Source organism: Culex quinquefasciatus, chromosome 1, assembly GCF_015732765.1.
Source record: "Culex quinquefasciatus strain JHB chromosome 1, VPISU_Cqui_1.0_pri_paternal, whole genome shotgun sequence".
Taxonomy (NCBI): Eukaryota; Metazoa; Arthropoda; class Insecta; order Diptera; family Culicidae; genus Culex; species Culex quinquefasciatus.
The window spans coordinates 103,620,248-103,639,858 of record NC_051861.1 but is presented as its reverse complement, the minus strand read 5'-3'; the positions used below and the strand labels follow the sequence as shown (position 1 = coordinate 103,639,858).

Sequence of the window (19,611 nt, the reverse complement as noted above, 5' to 3'; positions counted from 1 at the left end):
GAGATTCATTTCATGCCCAGATAGATGTGGACAGGCGGGAAATTTCCTTTTCCTTCCCAGTTGGGAGTTGGGGTCGGCTTCTTTCGTTCGATTTTCAGGTTTTTGCTAAGACCGGTGTAAAACTATTCCGGGTGTGTGTAGTTTGACCTAAGCGGAGGAGAGACAGCCCAAGGAGAACATAGGAGGATGATGTCCTGGGGGATGGTTTAGTTCAATTGAAAACTGTCCAGCTGTTGGAAGTTGGACGGAGTCTGCAGGGGAAAATGCGGAAAAAAAAGCTCAACTGACAGCTTCCGGGCCTGATAGTACAAGCTGGGAAATGGGAATCCTTTGTGAATCGGTTGTGCAGGTCAGTGAACTGATGAAAATTGACGATTTGGCTTTGTGTTCCGTTTTGATTTGCGATTTCTTTCATGTCATATGAACTGTTAATTTGATTCGAGCACTTTAGTTTTTCCTTATTATTGGACTAAATCGCAATTTCTTTTAATTTTTAAAAACATAATTATTGTCAAACTTTGTCGAACTTTTGTAAAACTTAGGCTTTTGTCAATTTTTGTTTGTTTTTTTTCCAAATTTTGTATTACTTTGTCTAACCATGTTAAAATTTTGTTAAACTTTGTCAAACTTTTGTCAAACTATTGTCAAACTATTTTCTGACTTTTGTTAATCTTTTGTCAAACTTTTGTAAAACTTCTGTAAAACCTTTGGCAAACTTTTACAAATATTGTCAAATTTTGATTGTTTTTGTTTTCAAATTTTGTCTTACTTTGTCAAACTTAAGTCAAACTTTATCAAACTTTTGTAATACTTTTGTACAACTGTTGTCAAACTTTTGCCAAACTTTTCTAAAACTTTTGTCAAACTTATGTCGAACTTTTACAAACTTTGGAAAATTTTGTTTGTTTTTTTTTTAAATTTTGTCCAATTTTGTTATTTTTTCAAATTTTGTCTTACTTTGTCAAACTTTTGTCAAAATTTTGTCAAATTTTGTTTGTTTTTTGTTCATATTTTAATTTACTTTGTCTTACCATGTTAAAATTTTGTTAAACTATTTCAAAATTTTTAAAAACCTTTGGTCAAACATTGTCTAAATTTTGTAAAACTTTTATCAAACTTTTGTAAAACCTTTGGCAAACTTTTACAAACATTGTCAAATTTTGTTTGTTTTTATTTTCAATTTTTGTCAAATTTTGTCTTACTTTGTTAAACTTTTGTAAAACTTTTGTAAAACTTTTGTGAAACTTTTGTAAAACTTTTGTGAAACTTTTGTAAAACTTTTGTAAAACTTTTGTCAAATTATCGCAAAATTTGTCAAATTTTTGTCAAACTTTTGTAAAACTTTTGTGAAACTTATGTCAAACTTTTACAAACGTTTTTAAAATTTTCAAATTTTGTTATTTTTTTCAAATTTTGTCAAAATTATGGCAAACTCAGACTTTTGTCAAATCTTGTTTGTTTTTTTTTTTCAAATTTTGTGTTGTATTTGTCTAACCATGTTAAAATTTTGTTCAACTTTGTCAAACTTTGGTCAATTTTTTGTCAAACTTTTGTCAAACTTATGTCAAACTTTTACAAACGTTTTTAAAATTTTCAAATATTGTTATTTTTTCAAATTTTGTCAAACTTATGTCAAACTCAGGCTTTTGTAAAATTTTGTTTGTTTTTTTTCTTCAAATTTTGTATTGTATTTGTCTTACCATGTTAAAATTTTGTTAAACTTTGTCAAGCTTTGGTCAAACTTTGTTTAACTTTTGTCTAACTTTTGTCAAACTTTTGTCAAACTTATGTAAAACCTTTGACCGAGCCACGTAGCCCAATGGTAACGCTTCCACTTAGTAAGCGGTAGATCGGGGTTCAAATCACGGCTCGGTATGTTGGTTCGATCTTTTCCCTTCTGGAATCGATTGCTTAGTAAAGGGAAGGTAGTGTATCGTCACAAACTGGACCTTATCACGACACCTTAAGGAGGCGACCTATGGAATGTTAACATTAACCTTTAAATGTTAATATTAAGTTGGGAATGAAACTGCCACTGAATCCGATTTGTAAATGCCGGCCCCGATACTCTTCAAGGGTGTTCCCCTCAGGAACTGGGAAAGATTTACTTACTTTTTTACTATGTAAAACCTTTGGCAAACTTACACAAACATTGTCAAATTTTGTTTGTTTTTGTTTTAAAATTTTGTCAAATTTTTTCTTACTTTGTCAAACTCATGTCAAACTTTTGTAAAACTTTTGTCAAACTTTTGTAAAAAATTGTCAAACTTTGTCAAAATTTTGTCATACTTTTGTCAAACATTGTCAAATTTTGTTTGTTTTTTTATCAAATTTTGTAAAAAATTTGTCTTACATTGTCAAACTTATGTCAAACTTTTGTTTAAATTTTGTCAAACTTTTGTCGAACTTTTGTCAAACTTTTGTCAAACTTTTGTCAAACTTTTGTCAAACTTTTGTCAAACTTTTGTCAAACTTTTGTCAAACTTTTGTCAAACTTTTGTCAAACTTTTGTCAAACTTTTGTCAAACTTTTGTCAAATTTTTGTCAAACTTTTGTCAAACTTTTGTCAAACTTAGGTTTAATTTATGTTAAACTTTGTAGAATTTTGTCAAATTTTGCAAATTTTTGTCAAATTTTGTTTTACTTTGTCTTATATTGTCTAACCTTGTCAAACCATGCCAAACTTTTGTCAAACTTTTTTCATACTTTTGTCTAAATTTTGACAAAAATCAACATTTGAAAAACTTTTCAAATTTGGTAAAATTTTGTTTGTTTTTTTTTTTATTTTGTCAATTTTGTCAAATTTTGTAGAATTTTGTAAAATTTTGTAAAATTTTGTAAAATTTTGTAAAATTTTGTAAAATTTTGTAAAATTTTGTAAAATTTTGTAAAATTTTGTAAAATTTTGTAAAATTTTGTAAAATTTTGTAAAATTTTGTCAAATTTTGTAAAGTTTTGTAAAATTTTGTAAAATTTTGTAAAATTTTGTAAAATTTTGTAAAATTTTGTAAAATTTTGTAAAATTTTATAAAATTTTGTAAAATTTTGTCTTACTTTGTCTAAATTTGACAAACTCTGCATTTTGTCAACATTTTGATAAACTTTTGTCAAACATTGTCAAGTATACACATTGTAAAATTTAGTTGTTTTTTTCAAATTTTGTTTTGCTTTTCAAACTTATGTCAAACTCATGTCTAACTTCTGTAAAAAAAATTTAAACTGTTGTCAAACTTTTGTCAAAGTTTTACAAACTTTGTTTGTTTTTTTTTGTTCTTTTTTATTTTGTCAAATTTTGTCAAACTTAGGTCAAACTTATGCCAAATTTTAGTTTAACTTTTTAGAATTTTGTCAAATTTGGCAAATTTTTGTCAAATTTTGTCTTACTTTGTCTAATTTTGACAAACTCTTTCTAACCTTGTCAAACCATGTCAAACTTTTGTCAATTTTTTGTCAAACTTTTGTCAAACTTTTGTCAAAATTTTGTCAAACTTTTGTTAAACTTTTGTCAAACTTTTGTCAATTTTTTGTCAAACTTTTGTCAAACTTATGTTAAACTTTTGTTAAACTTTGTAGAATTTTGTCAAATTTGGCAAATTTTTGTAAAATTTTGTCTTACTTTGTCTAACTTTGACGAACTCTGTCTAACCTTGTCAAACCATGCCAAACTTTTTTATACTTTTGTCTAAATTTTGTCAAAATTCAACTTTTGACAAACTTTTAAAATTTGGTAAAATTTTGTTTGTTTTTTTTTTAATTTTGTCAATTTTGTCAAATTTTGTAGAATTTTGTCAAATTTTGTAGAATTTTGTCAAATTTTGTAGAATTTTGTCAAAATTTCTAAAATTTTGTCATACTTTGTCTTAATTTGACAAACTCTTTCAAAATTTTGTCAAACTTTTGTCATCTTTTTGATAAACTTTTGTCAAACATTGTCAAGCACATCGTCATACACATTGTAAAATTTTGTTGTTTTTTTCAAATTTTGTTAAATTTTGTCTTACTTTGTCAAACTTTTGTCAAACTTATGTCTAACTTCTGTCAAACTGTTGTCAAACTTTTGTCAAATTTTTACAAACTTTGTTTTTTTCATTTTGTCAAACTTTTGTCAAACTTATGTCAAATTTTTGTTAAACTTTGTAAAATTTTGTCAAATTTGGCAATTTTTTGTCAAATTTTGTCTTACTTTGTCTAACTTAGACAAACTCTGTCTAACCTTGTCAAACCATGTCTAACTTCTGTCAAACTTTTTCAAACTTTTGTCAAACTTTTGACAAACTTTTACAAACTTTGTTTTTTTTTATTTTGTCAAATTTTGTCAAAATGTTGCTTGTTTCAGTTTCAGTCGCAGTTTCAGCCGCAGTCGCAGCGCAACCCACTCACCTTTGGTAATGAAGCTGTACTCGCCGCTGGCGATCAAACTGGCCGCGGCCTTCTCGTAGTTCCAGAACCGCTGCAGGTCGTCCGGCTCGATGACGCTGGCCGGCGGCTGCTGGGTCAGCTGGGACGTGGCCAGTATCTCGTTGTACTGGGCCTCGTGCATCAGCAGCAGTGGCGGTGGCAGCTCGTCCTCCGGCGATCGTTCACTTCCGTAGCCCTGATCGTACCCGGTGTCCATCGACGGGCACATCCGGTGCAGCGGCAGCTTCAGCTGAATATCCGGACGTTCTGGAACGAGATCGAAATGCAAACGGGGAACCGATTAACGTTAAGTTTGCCTCCTCGACCACACTCTAATTAGAAAAAGTTTGCAACCGATATTCATTAGCTCAGTTCGGCTTCTTGCACTAATCTCCGGAGAAGGATTCCGAAGAAGTTGGTCCTTAATTTGATTTTTGTAGCTTCTTTGGGGGCTTTCTCCTTTCGTTGTGTAGTCACACCAGAAAGTCAAGTTTGTCCGTGTTGGCAGACACGAACATGTTGGCAAGTTTCAAGGTGGCTTCGCCTTCGATAAGAATAAGGTTATTTGAGTATGGTGGTACAGAGAAACCTCTTTTTACGCGGTGGCGTTACGCTTTTTGTTTCGTCGATTTTTCTTAAACCATACATTATTTTTGCAAGCTTCAAAAAGCGTTTTGTAGTTCTGAAAAAAAACCTACAAATTGCTTTTAAAAGATTGCGAAATGTTGTGTCGTTCCAGATAAATCGACAAATTAGAAAAACGTAACGCATCGCGTAAAAAGAGGTTTCTCTGTATAGCGGAGAAGCTTTAGAGAAGCATTCAACGTATGGGTCAGACACACCCGAGGAAGTCACGTTCCGGACGGGGTGGCCCGAGTGGTGGAAGATAAACTTTTGAATGCGTTAAATTAAGGGGTAGAATCAAATAAATTTGCGTTTTAGATTGTGATAATATAGTATTTATCTGTACATGAACCTTTTCAGTTCTACCCAAGATTGAAAATTTCAATATTGTGCCAAATCAAGTATTCGAGAAAAACGCGTTTTAGTGTTCAGTCCATCTATTTCATCTATAAAATAATTATTTGCCAAAATCTAAGAAAAGTGTCTACAATTTTCATTGTTGATATAATTGGATGGATTTTGGATGCTGTGATAAAAAGCAAACATGAAATGAATTAGCTCTTATACAACAATCGACGATATTTTGGAAACTTTTGATCTGATTTTCAATGTATAATATTGTAATGGTACTAGTGTACGCGCGATGTCAATCCACACACCTTCAAGCAATCGGGAGATCAACCAGTACAACGCTGCTGAACAGGCAGTCTCAGCTCAACCAGACTCCGGGTAGCCTCGCGGAATTCACCCGATAAATTGTAATCATTTTGAATTTAAATAAAGTTATTCCATTTAATTTGTAGGTTCTTTAACCTATCCGTAACACACCGTTACAATATTCAAAAATTAAGCTCTTGTGAAAATATGACATTTTTCAAAATAGAAGGTTATGCAAAGTAGCTGCAAAAAAAAAGTTTGTTTTCAGCACGAGTCGTACATTTTTCCTACAAGATTTACCGAGTTGGATAAATACGACGAGTGCTGACAAAATCAAGAGTCGCAACAAGTTACTTACACAGTATTCTCTGAGATTTCGGTCATTAGATTTTGACAAAGAACTTTGTCCTAAGGTTTCTATACGTGGTGTCAATCCAAAATTTTCGCAAAGCGAAAACGTTACGTGACGAATTCCCCTCTCGGCAAATTTCCCCTCTTTTTGGTGCACGCTGGTTGGATGAACGAACGTTTCCCAATCAGTCGATCGAGAGACGTGAGATTGATGTATCTAAAATCTCCCCCACTCCACCTCATAATTTTCGGATCGTCGACGAGCCAACAAAACTCGGCTTGGTCGGTCCCGAAAATTCATTCTATTGCTGGACGTCGACGAGAACACATCAGAAGCAGATGGCCTGGTGGCTCGGTAGCAGACGGCCTGGAGGTCCGAGAGCAGATGGCTTGGAGGCAAGGACCAGCTAAGACATGCCAGTCGCGGGAGTCGATCATTGGAACTGGCCACCACCTGGATTGGAGTGGCCGGAGGCCCCAGGGATGTTCCGATGGGGGGACATTTTCCGGACCGTAAGAGTTGGGGCAATATGGGTATCAAACTTTATGGTTTTTGATACTGGACATGAAATTTGACATTTCGGCAGTAGTGGCCACAATCCGGAGTGGCCGGAGGCCCCGCGAATGTTCCGATGGGGGGACATTTGCCGGACCGTAAGAGTTGGGGCAATATGGGTATCAAACTTTAGGGATTTTGATACTGGACATGAAATTTGACATTTTGGCAGTAGTGTCCAACACCTGGAGTGGCCGGAGGCCCCGGGGATGTTCCGATGGGGGGACATTTTCTGGACCGTAAGAGTTGTGGCAATATGGGTATCAAACTTTATGGTTTTTGATACCGGACATGAAATTCGACATTTTGGCAGTAGTGGCCACAATCCGAAGGCCCCTGGGATGTTCCGATGGGGGGACATTTGCCGGACCGCAAGAGTTGGGGCAATATGGGTGTCAAATTTTATGGTTTTTGATACCGGACATGAAATTTGACATTTCGGCAGTAGTGGCCACAATCCGGAGTGGCCGGAGGCCCCGCGGATGTTCCGATAAGGGGACATTTGCGGAACCATAAGAGTTGGGGCAATATGGGTATCAAACTTTAGGGATTTTGATACTGGACATGAAATTTGACATTTTGGCAGTAGTGGCCACAACCTGGAGTGTCCGGAGGCCCCGGGGATGTTCCGATGGGGGGACATTTGCCGGACCGTAAGAGTTGGGGCAATATGGGTATCAAACTTTATGGTTTTTGATACCGGACATGAAATTTGACATTTCGGCAGTAGTGGCCACAATCCGGAGTGGCCGGAGGCCCCGCGGATGTTCCGATGGGGGGACATTTGCCGGACCGTAAGAGTTGGGGCAATATGGGTATCAAACTTTATGGTTTTTGATACTGGGCATGAAATTTTACATTTCGGCAGTAGTGGCCACAATCCGGAGTGGCCGGAGGCCCCGCGGATGTTCCGATGGGGGGACATTTGCCGAACCGTAAGAGTTGGGGCAATAAGGGTATCAAACTTTATGGTATTTGATACTGAACATGAAATTTGACATTTCGGCAGTAGTGGCCACAATCCGGAGTGTCCGGAGGCCCCGCAGATGTTCCGATGGGGGGACATTTTCTGGACCGTAAGAGTTGGGGCAATATGGGTATCAAACTTTATGGTTTTTGATACCGGACATGAAATTTGACATTTTGGCAGTAGTGGCCACAATCCGAAGGCCCCGGAGATGTTCCGATGAGGGGACATTTGCAGGACCGTAAGAGTTGGGGCAATATGGGTATCAAACTTAATGATTTTTGATACTGTACATAAAAAGTTGCATTTGGCCATTATCTGAAATTAAGCAGTTAAAATATGCTAATGCTAAGCAGTTAAAATATATTGCTTATTAGGCAGGAAGTAATAAATAGACTACTGCAATGCACATTTTTTTGTGCCACTGTGAAAATCTGTTTCTGGAAATTTAGAATAACTATCTCGTAATCATTAAGAGCCCTGTAAGGGTAGTTTTAATGTCTGCTGTTCAAATTTCCTTTACTGCCGCCGATTGCTTGCAACAGCCTTGCAAAAACATTCCCGCATCTTGGTAACATTCGAGTGGTGAAGGAAAGTAAATTGATTTCACTTCGATTTCTATTTCAGCTCCACTTGCAATTTCCGTCCCCTTAGTTCGATAGGACGGTTATTATAAGGGGGGAATTTGGACCGGACATTCTAATCGAAAATTTCAACAATCATCTTGCAAAGTTCTTTGTCATACTGGTCATGTGTAACATAACCACCTGCACCTTTTTTTTTGAATTTTTCAATCCGGCTGAAACTTTTTTGGTGCCTTCGGTATGCCCAAAGAAGCCATTTTGCATCATTAGTTTGTCCATATCCATATTTTTGACAGCTGCCCATACAAAAATGATTTATAAAAATCAAAAATCTGTATCTTTTAAATGAATGTTTTGATCGATTTGGTGTCTTGGGCTAATGTGTAGGTGTGGATAAGGACTACACTGAAAAAAAATAGTACACGCTAAAATTTTTTTTGGTGATTTTAAATTTCACTTTTTGTTTCTAAAACTTGATTTGCAAATAAAAACACTATTTTTATGTTTTGATATGTTTTACGGGACAACAAATGAAAACTTTGAGCAATTCTCTACCAAAACCGGAAATGAATTTTATTTGTAGTTTTTGATTTGGCTCAAACTTTATGGGGGCCTTCCCTATAACCAAATAAGCTATTTTGCATCATTGGTTCACCCATACAAGTCTCCATACAATTTTGGCTGCTGTCCATACAAAAATGTTATGTAAATATTCAAACAGCTGTAACTTTTGAGTAAATTTTCTGATCAATTTGGTGTCCTCGGCAAAGTTGTAGCTGTATTTTCGAGTTTTTTGATATTTTTAAGGGGACAAAAATCCGCAACTTTTGAGCCATAGAGAAACATGGTCAAAAAATCTGCGGACGAGTTATCAATTTTTGAACTTTTGAACATTGAAGATTGGACCTCGGGTTGCTGAGATAGAGCCGCTTTAAGAAAAATTAACACGAAAATTGAAGTTTTCTAAATCTCACCAAAACAACCCACCATTTTCTAATGACGATATCTCAGCAAATAATGGTCCAATTTTCAATGTTAATACATAAAACATTCGTAAAATTTTCCGATCTTTTCGAAAAAAATATTTTGAAAATTTTTAAATCAAGACTAGCATTTTAAATGGGCGTAATATTCAATGTATGGCCCTTTTAAAATGTTAGTCTTAATTTAAAAAAATTCAAAATATTTTTTTCGAAAAGATCGGAAAATTTCACGAATGTTTCATGTTTTAACATGATAATCGAACCATTAGTTGCTGAGATATCGTCACTAAAAAAAGGTGGGTTATTCTGGTGAGATTTAGAATACTTTAATTTTCGTGTTTCTTTTTCTTAAAGCGGCTCTATCTCGGCAACCCAAGTTTCAATCTTCAATGTCTCTTAGACAATTTTTTAGCAAATTTTCTGAACTTTTAAAAAAAATTTTTTTTAAGAAATGGTCACTCATGGCCACTATTTTTTCAATTCAATTCGGTTTTATTAGTGAATAATCATGTTACAATAAGTTCTTTTGCAGTTCATAACAGAGTTTTAGAGTTCCTTTCAGCTGTGTGTTGAATCTCATTCCATTTTGGAACGATTATTGCTTATAACTAAGAGATTACCAAGAGTAAGAAAAAATATAAAAAAACTTACTTAAGTTGCAAAGGAAAGGCGATAGAAATAAAAAAAAGCTTACACTAGATCAAAGGTTTTTTTTATATATTGTAGATGTGCTTGATCATCAGCTCCCCGAGGGCCAGGAATTGTTCCGCCTTGTTACGGCAGCTCCGAAACCGCGTCATCAAGTCCTCCGCGAGAGCAAAGAACTCCGGCCACTATTTTTTAAAATCGAAAAACTGCAAATATTTCGCTAAAAGCAAACTTTCGGTGGCTATATCTTGAAAACGGAGCCCTTTATCAAAAAATATGTAAAGTACTTTTCGATTGCAAATTCAATTTTGCATTAAAAAATGCATGAGCATGAGCATGAGAGATCACCCATGGTTGCCCCTCCGTTGCTGAACAGAACCGTAATAGGTCTATACAAGCCAGATGACACATGTCGCCATTTTGAATTTTCTTTGTGCTAAAATTTAGTGCTCATTTAGTGCTATTTAGTGCCCTATACCCCACATTTAGTGCCCTTATAGTTTCCATACAAATTGCCATACAAAATTTGAAATACAAGCCAGATGACACATGTCGCCATTTTGAATTTTCTTTGTGCTAAAATTTAGTGCTCATTTAGTGCTATTTAGTGCCCTATACCCCACATTTAGTGCCCCTATATTTTCCATACAAATCGCCATACAAAAATTTGAAATACAAGCCAGATGACACATGTCGCCATTTTGAATTTTTCTTTGTGCTAAAATTTAGTGCTCATTTAGTGCTATTTAGTGCCCTATATCCCACATTTAGTGCCCTTATAGTTTCCATACAAATTGCCATACAAAATTTGAAATACAAGCCAGATGACACATGTCGCCATTTTGAATTTTCTTTTTGCTAAAATTTAGTGCTCATTTAGTGCTATTTAGTGCCCTATATCCCACATTTAGTGCCCTTATATTTTCCATACAAATCGCCATACAATAATTTGAAATACAAGCCAGATGACACATGTCGCCATTTTGAATTTTTCTTTGTGCTAAAATTTAGTGCTCATTTAGTGCTATTTAGTGCCCTATACCCCACATTTAGTGCCCTCATAGTTTCCATACAAATCGCCATACAAAGTTCAAAAGTCAAATTTCAGATGTCGCCATTTTGAATGTTTTTCAGTGCTAAAATTTAGTGCTCATTTAGTGCTATTTAGTGCCCTATACCCCACATTTAGTGCCCTCATAGTTTCCATACAAATCGCCATACAAAGTTCAAAAGTCAAATTTCAGATGTTGCCATTTTGAATGTTTTTCAGTGCTAAAATTTAGTGCACATTTAGTGCTATTTAGTGCCCTATACCCCACATTTAGTGCCCTCATAGTTTCCATACAAATCGCCATACAAAGTTCAAAAGTCAAATTTCAGATGTCACCATTTTGAATGTTTTTCAGTGCTAAAATTTATTGCTCATTTAGTGCTATTTAGTGCCCTATACTCCACATTTAGTGCCCTCATAGTTTCCATACTAATCGCCATACAAAGTTCAAAAGTTAGATTTCAGATGTCGCCATTTTGAATGTTTTTCAGTGCTTAAATTTAGTGCTATTTAGTGCCCTATTCCCCACATTTAGTGCCCTCATAGTTTCCATACAAATCGCCATACAAAGTTCAAAAGTCAAATTTCAGATGTTGCCATTTTGAATGTTTTTCAGTGCTTAAATTTAGTGCTCATTTAGTGCTATTTAGTGCCCTATACTCCACATTTAGTGCCCTCATTGTTTCCATACAAATCGCAATACAAAGTTCAAAAGTCAAATTTCAGATGTCGCCATTTTGAATGGTTTTCAGTGCTTAAATTTAGTGCTAATTTAGTGCTATTTAGTGCCCTATACTCCACATTTAATGCCGTCATAGTTTCCATACAAATCGCCATACAAAGTTCAAAAGTCAAATTTCAGATGTCGCCATTTTGAATGTTTTTCAGTGCTAAAATTTAGTGCTCATTTAGTGCTATTTAGTGCCCTTTACCCCACATTTAGTGCCCTCATAGTTTCCATACAAATCGCCATACAAAGTTTATAAGTCAAATTTCAGATGTCGCCATTTTGAATGTTTTTCAGTGCTAAAATTTAGTGCTCATTTAGTGCTATTTAGTGCCCTATACCCCACATTTAGTGCCCTCATTGTTTCCATACAAATCGCCATACAAAGTTCAAAAGTCAAATTTCAGATGTCGCCATTTTGAATGTTTTTCAGTGCTAAAATTTAGTGCTCATTTAGTGCTATTTAGTGCCCTATACTCCACATTTAGTGCCCTCATTGTTTCCATACAAATCGCCATACAAAGTTTAAAAGTCAAATTTCAGATGTCGCCATTTTGAATGTTTTTCAGTGCTAAAATTTAGTGCTCATTTAGTGCTATTTAATGCCCTATTCCCCACATTTAGTGCCCTCATAGTTTCCATACAAATCGCCATACAAAGTTCAAAAGTCAGATTTCAGATGTCACCATTTTGAATGTTTTTCAGTGCTAAAATTTAGTGCTCATTTAGTGCTATTTAGTGCCCTATACCCCACATTTAGTGCCCTCATAGTTTCCATACAAATCGCCATACAAAGTTTAAAAGTCAAATTTCAGATGTCGCCATTTTGAATGTTTTTCAGTGCTAAAATTTAGTGCTCATTTAGTGCTATTTAGTGCCCTATTCCCCACATTTAGTGCCCTCATAGTTTCCATACAAATCGCCATACAAAGTTCAAAAGTCAAATTTCAGATGTCGCCATTTTGAATGTTTTTCAGTGCTAAAATTTAGTGCTCATTTAGTGCTATTTAGTGCCCTATACCCCACATTTAGTGCCCTCATAGTTTCCATACAAATCGCCATACAAAGTTCAAAAGTCAAATTTCAGATGTCGCCATTTTGAATGTTTTTCAGTGCTAAAATTTAGTGCTCATTTAGTGCTATTTAGTGCCCTATACCCCACATTTAGTGCCCTCATAGTTTCCATACAAATCGCCATACAAAGTTCAAAAGTCAAATTTCAGATGTCGCCATTTTGAATGTTTTTCAGTGCTAAAATTTAGTGCTCATTTAGTGCTATTTAGTGCCCTATACCCCACATTTAGTGCCCTCATAGTTTCCATACAAATCGCCATACAAAGTTCAAAAGTCAAATTTCAGATGTCGCCATTTTGAATGTTTTTCAGTGCTAAAATTTAGTGCTCATTTAGTGCTATTTAGTGCCCTATACCCCACATTTAGTGCCCTCATGGTTTCCATACAAATCGCCATACAAAGTTCAAAAGTAAGATTTCAGATGTCGCCATTTGGAATGTTTTTCAGTGCTAAAATTAAGTGCTCATTTAGTGCTATTTAGTGCCCTATACCCCAAATTTAGTGCCCTCATGGTTTCCATACAAATCGCCATACAAAGTTCAAAAGTCAAATTTCAGATGTCGCCATTTTGAATGTTTTTCAGTGCTAAAATTTAGTGCTCATTTAGTGCTATTTAGTGCCCTATACCCCACATTTAGTGCCCTCATAGTTTCCATACAAATCGCCATACAAAGTTCAAAAGTCAAATTTCAGATGTCGCCATTTTGAATGTTTTTCAGTGCTAAAATTTAATGCTCATTTAGTGCCTCCTCATAGTTTCCATACTAATCGCCATACAAAGTTCAAAAGTCAAATTTCAGATGTCGCCATTTTGAATGTTTTTCAGTGCTAAAATTTAGTGCTCATTTAGTGCTATTTAGTGCCCTATACCCCACATTTAGTGCCCTCATGGTTTCCATACAAATCGCAATACAAAGTTCAAAAGTCAAATTTCAGATGTCACCATTTTGAATGTTTTTCAGTGCTAAAATTTAGTGCTCATTTAGTGCTATTTAGTGCCCTATACCCCACATTTAGTGCCCTCATTGTTTCCATACAAATCGCAATACAAAGTTCAAAAGTCAAATTTCAGATGTCACCATTTTGAATGTTTTTCAGTGCTAAAATTTAGTGCTCATTTAGTGCTATTTAGTGCCCTATACCCCACATTTAGTGCCCTCATTGTTTCCATACAAATCGCCATACAAAGTTTAAAAGTCAAATTTCAGATGTCGCCATTTTGAATGTTTTTCAGTGCTTAAATTTAGTGCTCATTTAGTGCTATTTAATGCCCTATTCCCCACATTTAGTGCCCTCATAGTTTCCATACAAATCGCCATACAAAGTTCAAAAGTCAAATTTCAGATGTCACCATTTTGAATGTTTTTCAGTGCTAAAATTTAGTGCTCATTTAGTGCTATTTAGTGCCCTATACCCCACATTTAGTGCCCTCATAGTTTCCATACAAATCGCCATACAAAGTTTAAAAGTCAAATTTCAGATGTCGCCATTTTGAATGTTTTTCAGTGCTTAAATTTAGTGCTCATTTAGTGCTATTTAGTGCCCTATTCCCCACATTTAGTGCCCTCATAGTTTCCATACAAATCGCCATACAAAGTTCAAAAGTCAAATTTCAGATGTCGCCATTTTGAATGTTTTTCAGTGCTAAAATTTAGTGCTCATTTAGTGCTATTTTGTGCCCTATACCCCACATTTAGTGCCCTCATAGTTTCCATACAAATCGCCATACAAAGTTTAAAAGTCAAATTTCAGATGTCGCCATTTTGAATGTTTTTCAGTGCTTAAATTTAGTGCTCATTTAGTGATATTTAGTGCCCTATTCCCCACATTTAGTGCCCTCATAGTTTCCATACAAATTGCCATACAAAATTTGAAATACAAGCCAGATGACACATGTCGCCATTTTGAATTTTCTTTGTGCTAAAATTTAGTGCTCATTTAGTGCTATTTAGTGCCCTCATAGTTTCCATACAAATCGCCATACAAAGTTTATAAGTCAAATTTCAGATGTCGCCATTTTGAATGTTTTTCAGTGCCGAAATTTAGTGCACATTTAGTGCTATTTAGTGCCCTATACTCCACATTTAGTGCCCTCATAGTTTCCATACAAATCGCCATACAAAGTTCAAAAGTCAAATTTCAGATGTTGCCATTTTGAATGTTTTTCAGTGCTTAAATTTAGTGCTCATTTAGTGCTATTTAGTGCCCTATACCCCACATTTAGTGCCCTCATAGTTTCCATACAAATCGCCATACAAAGTTTAAAAGTCAAATTCCAGATGTCGCCATTTTGAATGTTTTTCAGTGCTAAAATTTAGTGCACATTTAGTGCTATTTAGTGCCCTATTCCCCACATTTAGTGCCCTCATGGTTTCCATACAAATCGCAATACAAAGTTCAAAAGTCAAATTTCAGATGTCGCCATTTTGAATGTTTTTCAGTGCTTAAATTTAGTGCTCATTTAGTGCTATTTAGTGCCCTATTCCCCACATTTAGTGCCCTCATAGTTTCCATACAAATCGCCATACAAAGTTCAAAAGTCAAATTTCAGATGTCACCATTTTGAATGTTTTTCAGTGCTAAAATTTAGTGCTCATTTAGTGCTATTTAGTGCCCTATACCCCACATTTAGTGCCCTCATGGTTTCCATACAAATCGCCATACAAAGTTCAAAAGTCAAATTTCAGATGTCACCATTTTGAATGTTTTTCAGTGCTAAAATTTAGTGCTCATTTATTACTATTTAGTGCCCTATACCCCACATTTAGTGCCCTCATTGTTTCCATACAAATCGCCATACAAAGTTCAAAAGTAAGATTTCAGATGTCGCCATTTTGAATGTTTTTCAGTGCTAAAATTTAGTGCTCATTTAGTGCTAAAGTTTGATGCTCATTTAGTGCTATTTAGTGCCCTAGACCTCACATGTAGTGCCCTCATATTTTCCATACAAATCGTCATACATAGATCAAAAGTCAGATTTCAGTTGTTGCCATTTTGAATGTTTTTCCGTGCTAAAATTTAGAACTCATGAAGTGCTTTTTTTATTTTTTTTATTGACAACATGTTACAATAATAATTCTCGTTTTACATGTTTTGTTCTGTTTTAGAGTAATGGTTTTACATTTGCGAATAGATTATGTTTGGTACGTATTTTGATTTGCTTGTTCCGTTTTCAGTGTTAAAAAAGCGATTTTCTACGCTTAGGTAAGCCACGTAATGATCTATTGTTTCTTGACATTTTTGTTTTGAGATAACTGCAAGAAGTTTATACTTTTCGTTTAGAACTGTCAGAAACTTTGGAATTTCGTCAAGATAAATTATTGGGCACGCTTCCGACGTAAGACTGCTAGACAAATCAAGTAAATCGATCCAAATTAATGGTCCGTAAGAAATTGTTGAATTCTTTAGTGTTTTGCATGCATAGCATGGAAACGGTGGAGGTTGTAATGCTTCACAAATAGCGTCAATAATATTATTTTGCGAGTTTTTAATGATCGAAATCATCTTCTGATGGATTTTCTTAGAAACGTCACAAGTTATGCAATTTTCGGTGATAGAGATCGAGTTGAAATTTATAAAGTGCGGTACTATCGAGTCTACCAGTGCAGCACAATCAATTGTTGTTACCTTGGATTGGTAGTTAAATTTTCCGCAGAAAATGTGACGGGCAAGGTTGTTGCGCACTTTAGTTTTTCCTAAAGCGGTAGGTTCATTTGCAATTTGTTTAAGTGATTCAGTGAAAACGTTTAGGTGATTAATGCGTTTGTATGCCAACAAGCTCACATAAATAGTTGCATCCAAAGCGCAAGTGTTGATTATTTCATACTTCCGACGATCTTCTGTAAACAGCTTGTGTTGGTGTAGGAAGGCAACAGAAATACTGTCACTCTTAACTGTCGGTTTTATGTAAAACCGAGTACAAGCCTTGTTTTTCCAGTTTTCTAAGTTAGTTGGTTCTCCATCCTCCATTACTGAATCTGTTTTAACCTGGAATAATGAATTAAAATAATTTTTGTTGGTTAATAAATAAAGCAAATATGTCATAAGCGATCTAATCTAATCTAATCTAATCAGAACCTAGCGCAGCCAATCTTTCGAAGGGATCCTGGAGAGTGCCTTGGGTTGAATTTGAGCACTGAGTGTTCGAACAACAACACAATTCTGAATCGACAGGGGAGGAAGAAGCGTGGGGACACACCACCATACGCTCCGAGATTTGGTTGTATTCGTTGGGAGCACCATGCTAAGAAGGTTTGGTACTCCGGGACCCTCTGGGATGGGACATTGTATTTCCACGAATGCCCTGGACACTATTTGAGAAAAACGCATTTGAAGTGAAGTTTGTCCCACACATAAGGCTACGTGTTAAGTTTCACGAAAAAAACTGGATTTCCTCGTGATTTCTAGAACAAAATACTGGATGTTATAGGCTTTTCTGAAAGATCACACGATTTTGAACCAAATTGCATCGATAACTCTAAAGCGATGAAAATGCATATGGGACATTTATGCGATCAGGGGCAGTGTAGAAATTTTTAACAATTTTGGACTACATTTTGTTGATTATTTCACAAACTGCATATATATATGTTTTGCATGATTTTTGTATTTTTTTTCTTAAGGTGAAGCCGTTGATCATTTTTGAAGAAAATTGATCATCACTCTGAAATGCTCTGTATAGAATTCAATTTAACGAATTTCTGCACCAAAATGAATCAGCATGTACAGCACATGCTGTTGTTGCCTTCTTGAAGCTACTGAAAGTTTTTTTGGTCTAAATCAAATGTGTTTCAAAATTGATAAAATTTTGTGGTACAATCATTGACGTCCTAGTTGGCAATCATTGATTAATGACGATTTCCATAACTTTGCAAGGAATGGGATAATCATTACCAAAAGGAATCAGCATGTGTAGGGTACTATTCTAAACTACTAAACATTAAATCTTAAATTATGAAATTTGATTAAAGTTTGCCCGCGTTTGAGGGGGGAATGAAGTTCATAAAAATTAGCCAATGGGAGAATGGAACGAAAAAGGTTAAGAAACACTGCTGTAGAGCGAATAATCTGATCTTTTCAAAAATAGCGATGATGATATGATAGATATTGGAGGCAATTAAAATAATTTCAAAGCTTATTGAAATTGTATCGATAAATGTGGGGGAGATAGATGTAGATTTTATCGATAAATGTAGGGGAGATATGGATAGAGTCATAATAGTAGTTTATGCAACAAGTCGCAAAAAGAGGATTTTTTCAGCACGAGTCGTACATTTATCCAACGAGGTTCACCGAGTTGGATAAATACGAAGAGTGCTGAAAAAATCAAGTTTTGCAATGAGTTCCATACAACATTTTTTGCAATTCCAAAAAACACACACTGAGTGAAATTTTATGTCAAATTTTCATGTATTTTTTTCAATAAATCGTTTAAACCAAAAAAATGTTGAAAAGTGTTACTTTTCGAAACAAGTAGAACTTTTCAGCATTTATTTTGAAAAGTGTTGCTATTCGATTCTGTTATTCTTGGTACAGAAAAGTAGGCTATTTCGTCGTTCAAGAATGACAGGAAAAGTAAGTAGTTTCACGACGGAATTGCAAAAAATAAATTTTTCTCATATTAAATTGAAATGCTGGTTCCAAGAACTTGAGTCGTGTCAAGTCAGTTGTAGCACACATCGTTTTATTTACTTTTCATGTATTTTTGTACATCATTTATAGTTAAAACACATACTGATTTGATTTATCGCTTCTTGTTTTTCCGAGATTTTTTCTTAGGGCCCTTTTTTTTGCGGGAGGCGACTCATACTTAAACTGCATAATAATCATCCGGCTTTGCTTTTTCAAATGTCTCAGTGCCTTTTTTCTCGAGGTGTATTCATATCGTTCAATGAATATGCAAAGTGCCCATTCCATTATTAACACGTCACAAATGAGGTTCGTATACTGAAAATATAAATTTTGTGAATATCAAAATTTTAACCAAAAAGTAACAAAAAAAAAGGAAAGTTTACCTTTCCAGCTTCTGACAACGGATCAACAACGAGTTGTTTTTCAAGATATCTTGCCATCATTTCTTTTTGATTTTCTGTTACTACATTTTCGATGATTTCCCAATTAGGCAGCTTAGCATCTTCTTCTTCTTCATTGTCAGTGTCTGTATCGCTGTCATCTTCTACTAAGTCTTGAGGTTCGCAGTTGGCTTTCTTAGCACTTGGTCTCAAGAAACTATCATATGTTTCTTTGTGCTTGGAGAACAGATCTTCGATTTTATATTTATATTTATCGTACGTTGATAATATTTCCGTAACCGAAATGTCTATCAGCTGTCTGAAAAATGATTAAAATTAAATAATTTTCCATAATTAGGTTTTTATGCCTTCCTGTGTTCGACAAAAAAGTTTCGAATACTATTTGGTATACTGGTTATAATTGAAAAACAACTATAATCAGCTAAGAGCTAAACTCTTAGTTTCAGATGACAAAAATGACAAAAATCATAAAGGTTTTTTTTCATCTGAAAATAATCTAAGTACTACAAAAACAGACGATAATAACTTGGGAATAACATGTTTTGTTACTGAATTATATCACCAACAATTCTTTCAGCTGTGTGTTGCATCATAATCCATTTTGGAACAATTCTTTCTTTAACTAAGCCACTAACAAGAGTAAGAAAAATTTAAAGAAAACTTACGTTAAACGATGAATAACAAAACTTGTTGCCAATAACATAAAATGTTGGATCTGGTACGTTTCGCCGAATGTCGTTTCGCCGAATGTCATTTCGCCGAAAGTCGTTTCGCCGAATGGTACGTTTCGCCGAAAGTCGTTTCGCCGAATGGACATTTCGCCGAATTTTTTAGGTACTGTTTGGGGGTCATCCAAAAACCACGTAGACGCTGAGGGGGTTGTGTGGGGGTTGTTTTTTTGTTAAGATTTCGACATTGTATAAATGGTTGAGAGATGGTCTCTTATGCTATTTAATAGA

General features: G+C 34.9%; 1 protein-coding gene across 2 annotated transcripts in view; it reads right to left on the bottom strand.

Annotated features, from left to right (window-relative positions):
- LOC6049292 overlaps positions 1-19,611 on the bottom strand; it is a 290,210-nt gene that overhangs the window by 53,737 nt on the left and 216,862 nt on the right. For both annotated transcript variants that reach the window (XM_038248307.1, XM_038248306.1), the window contains one exon: positions 4,381-4,665. In XM_038248307.1, coding sequence (XP_038104235.1) covers positions 4,381-4,665 — 285 coding nt within the window. The remainder of the gene's footprint in view (positions 1-4,380; positions 4,666-19,611) is intronic.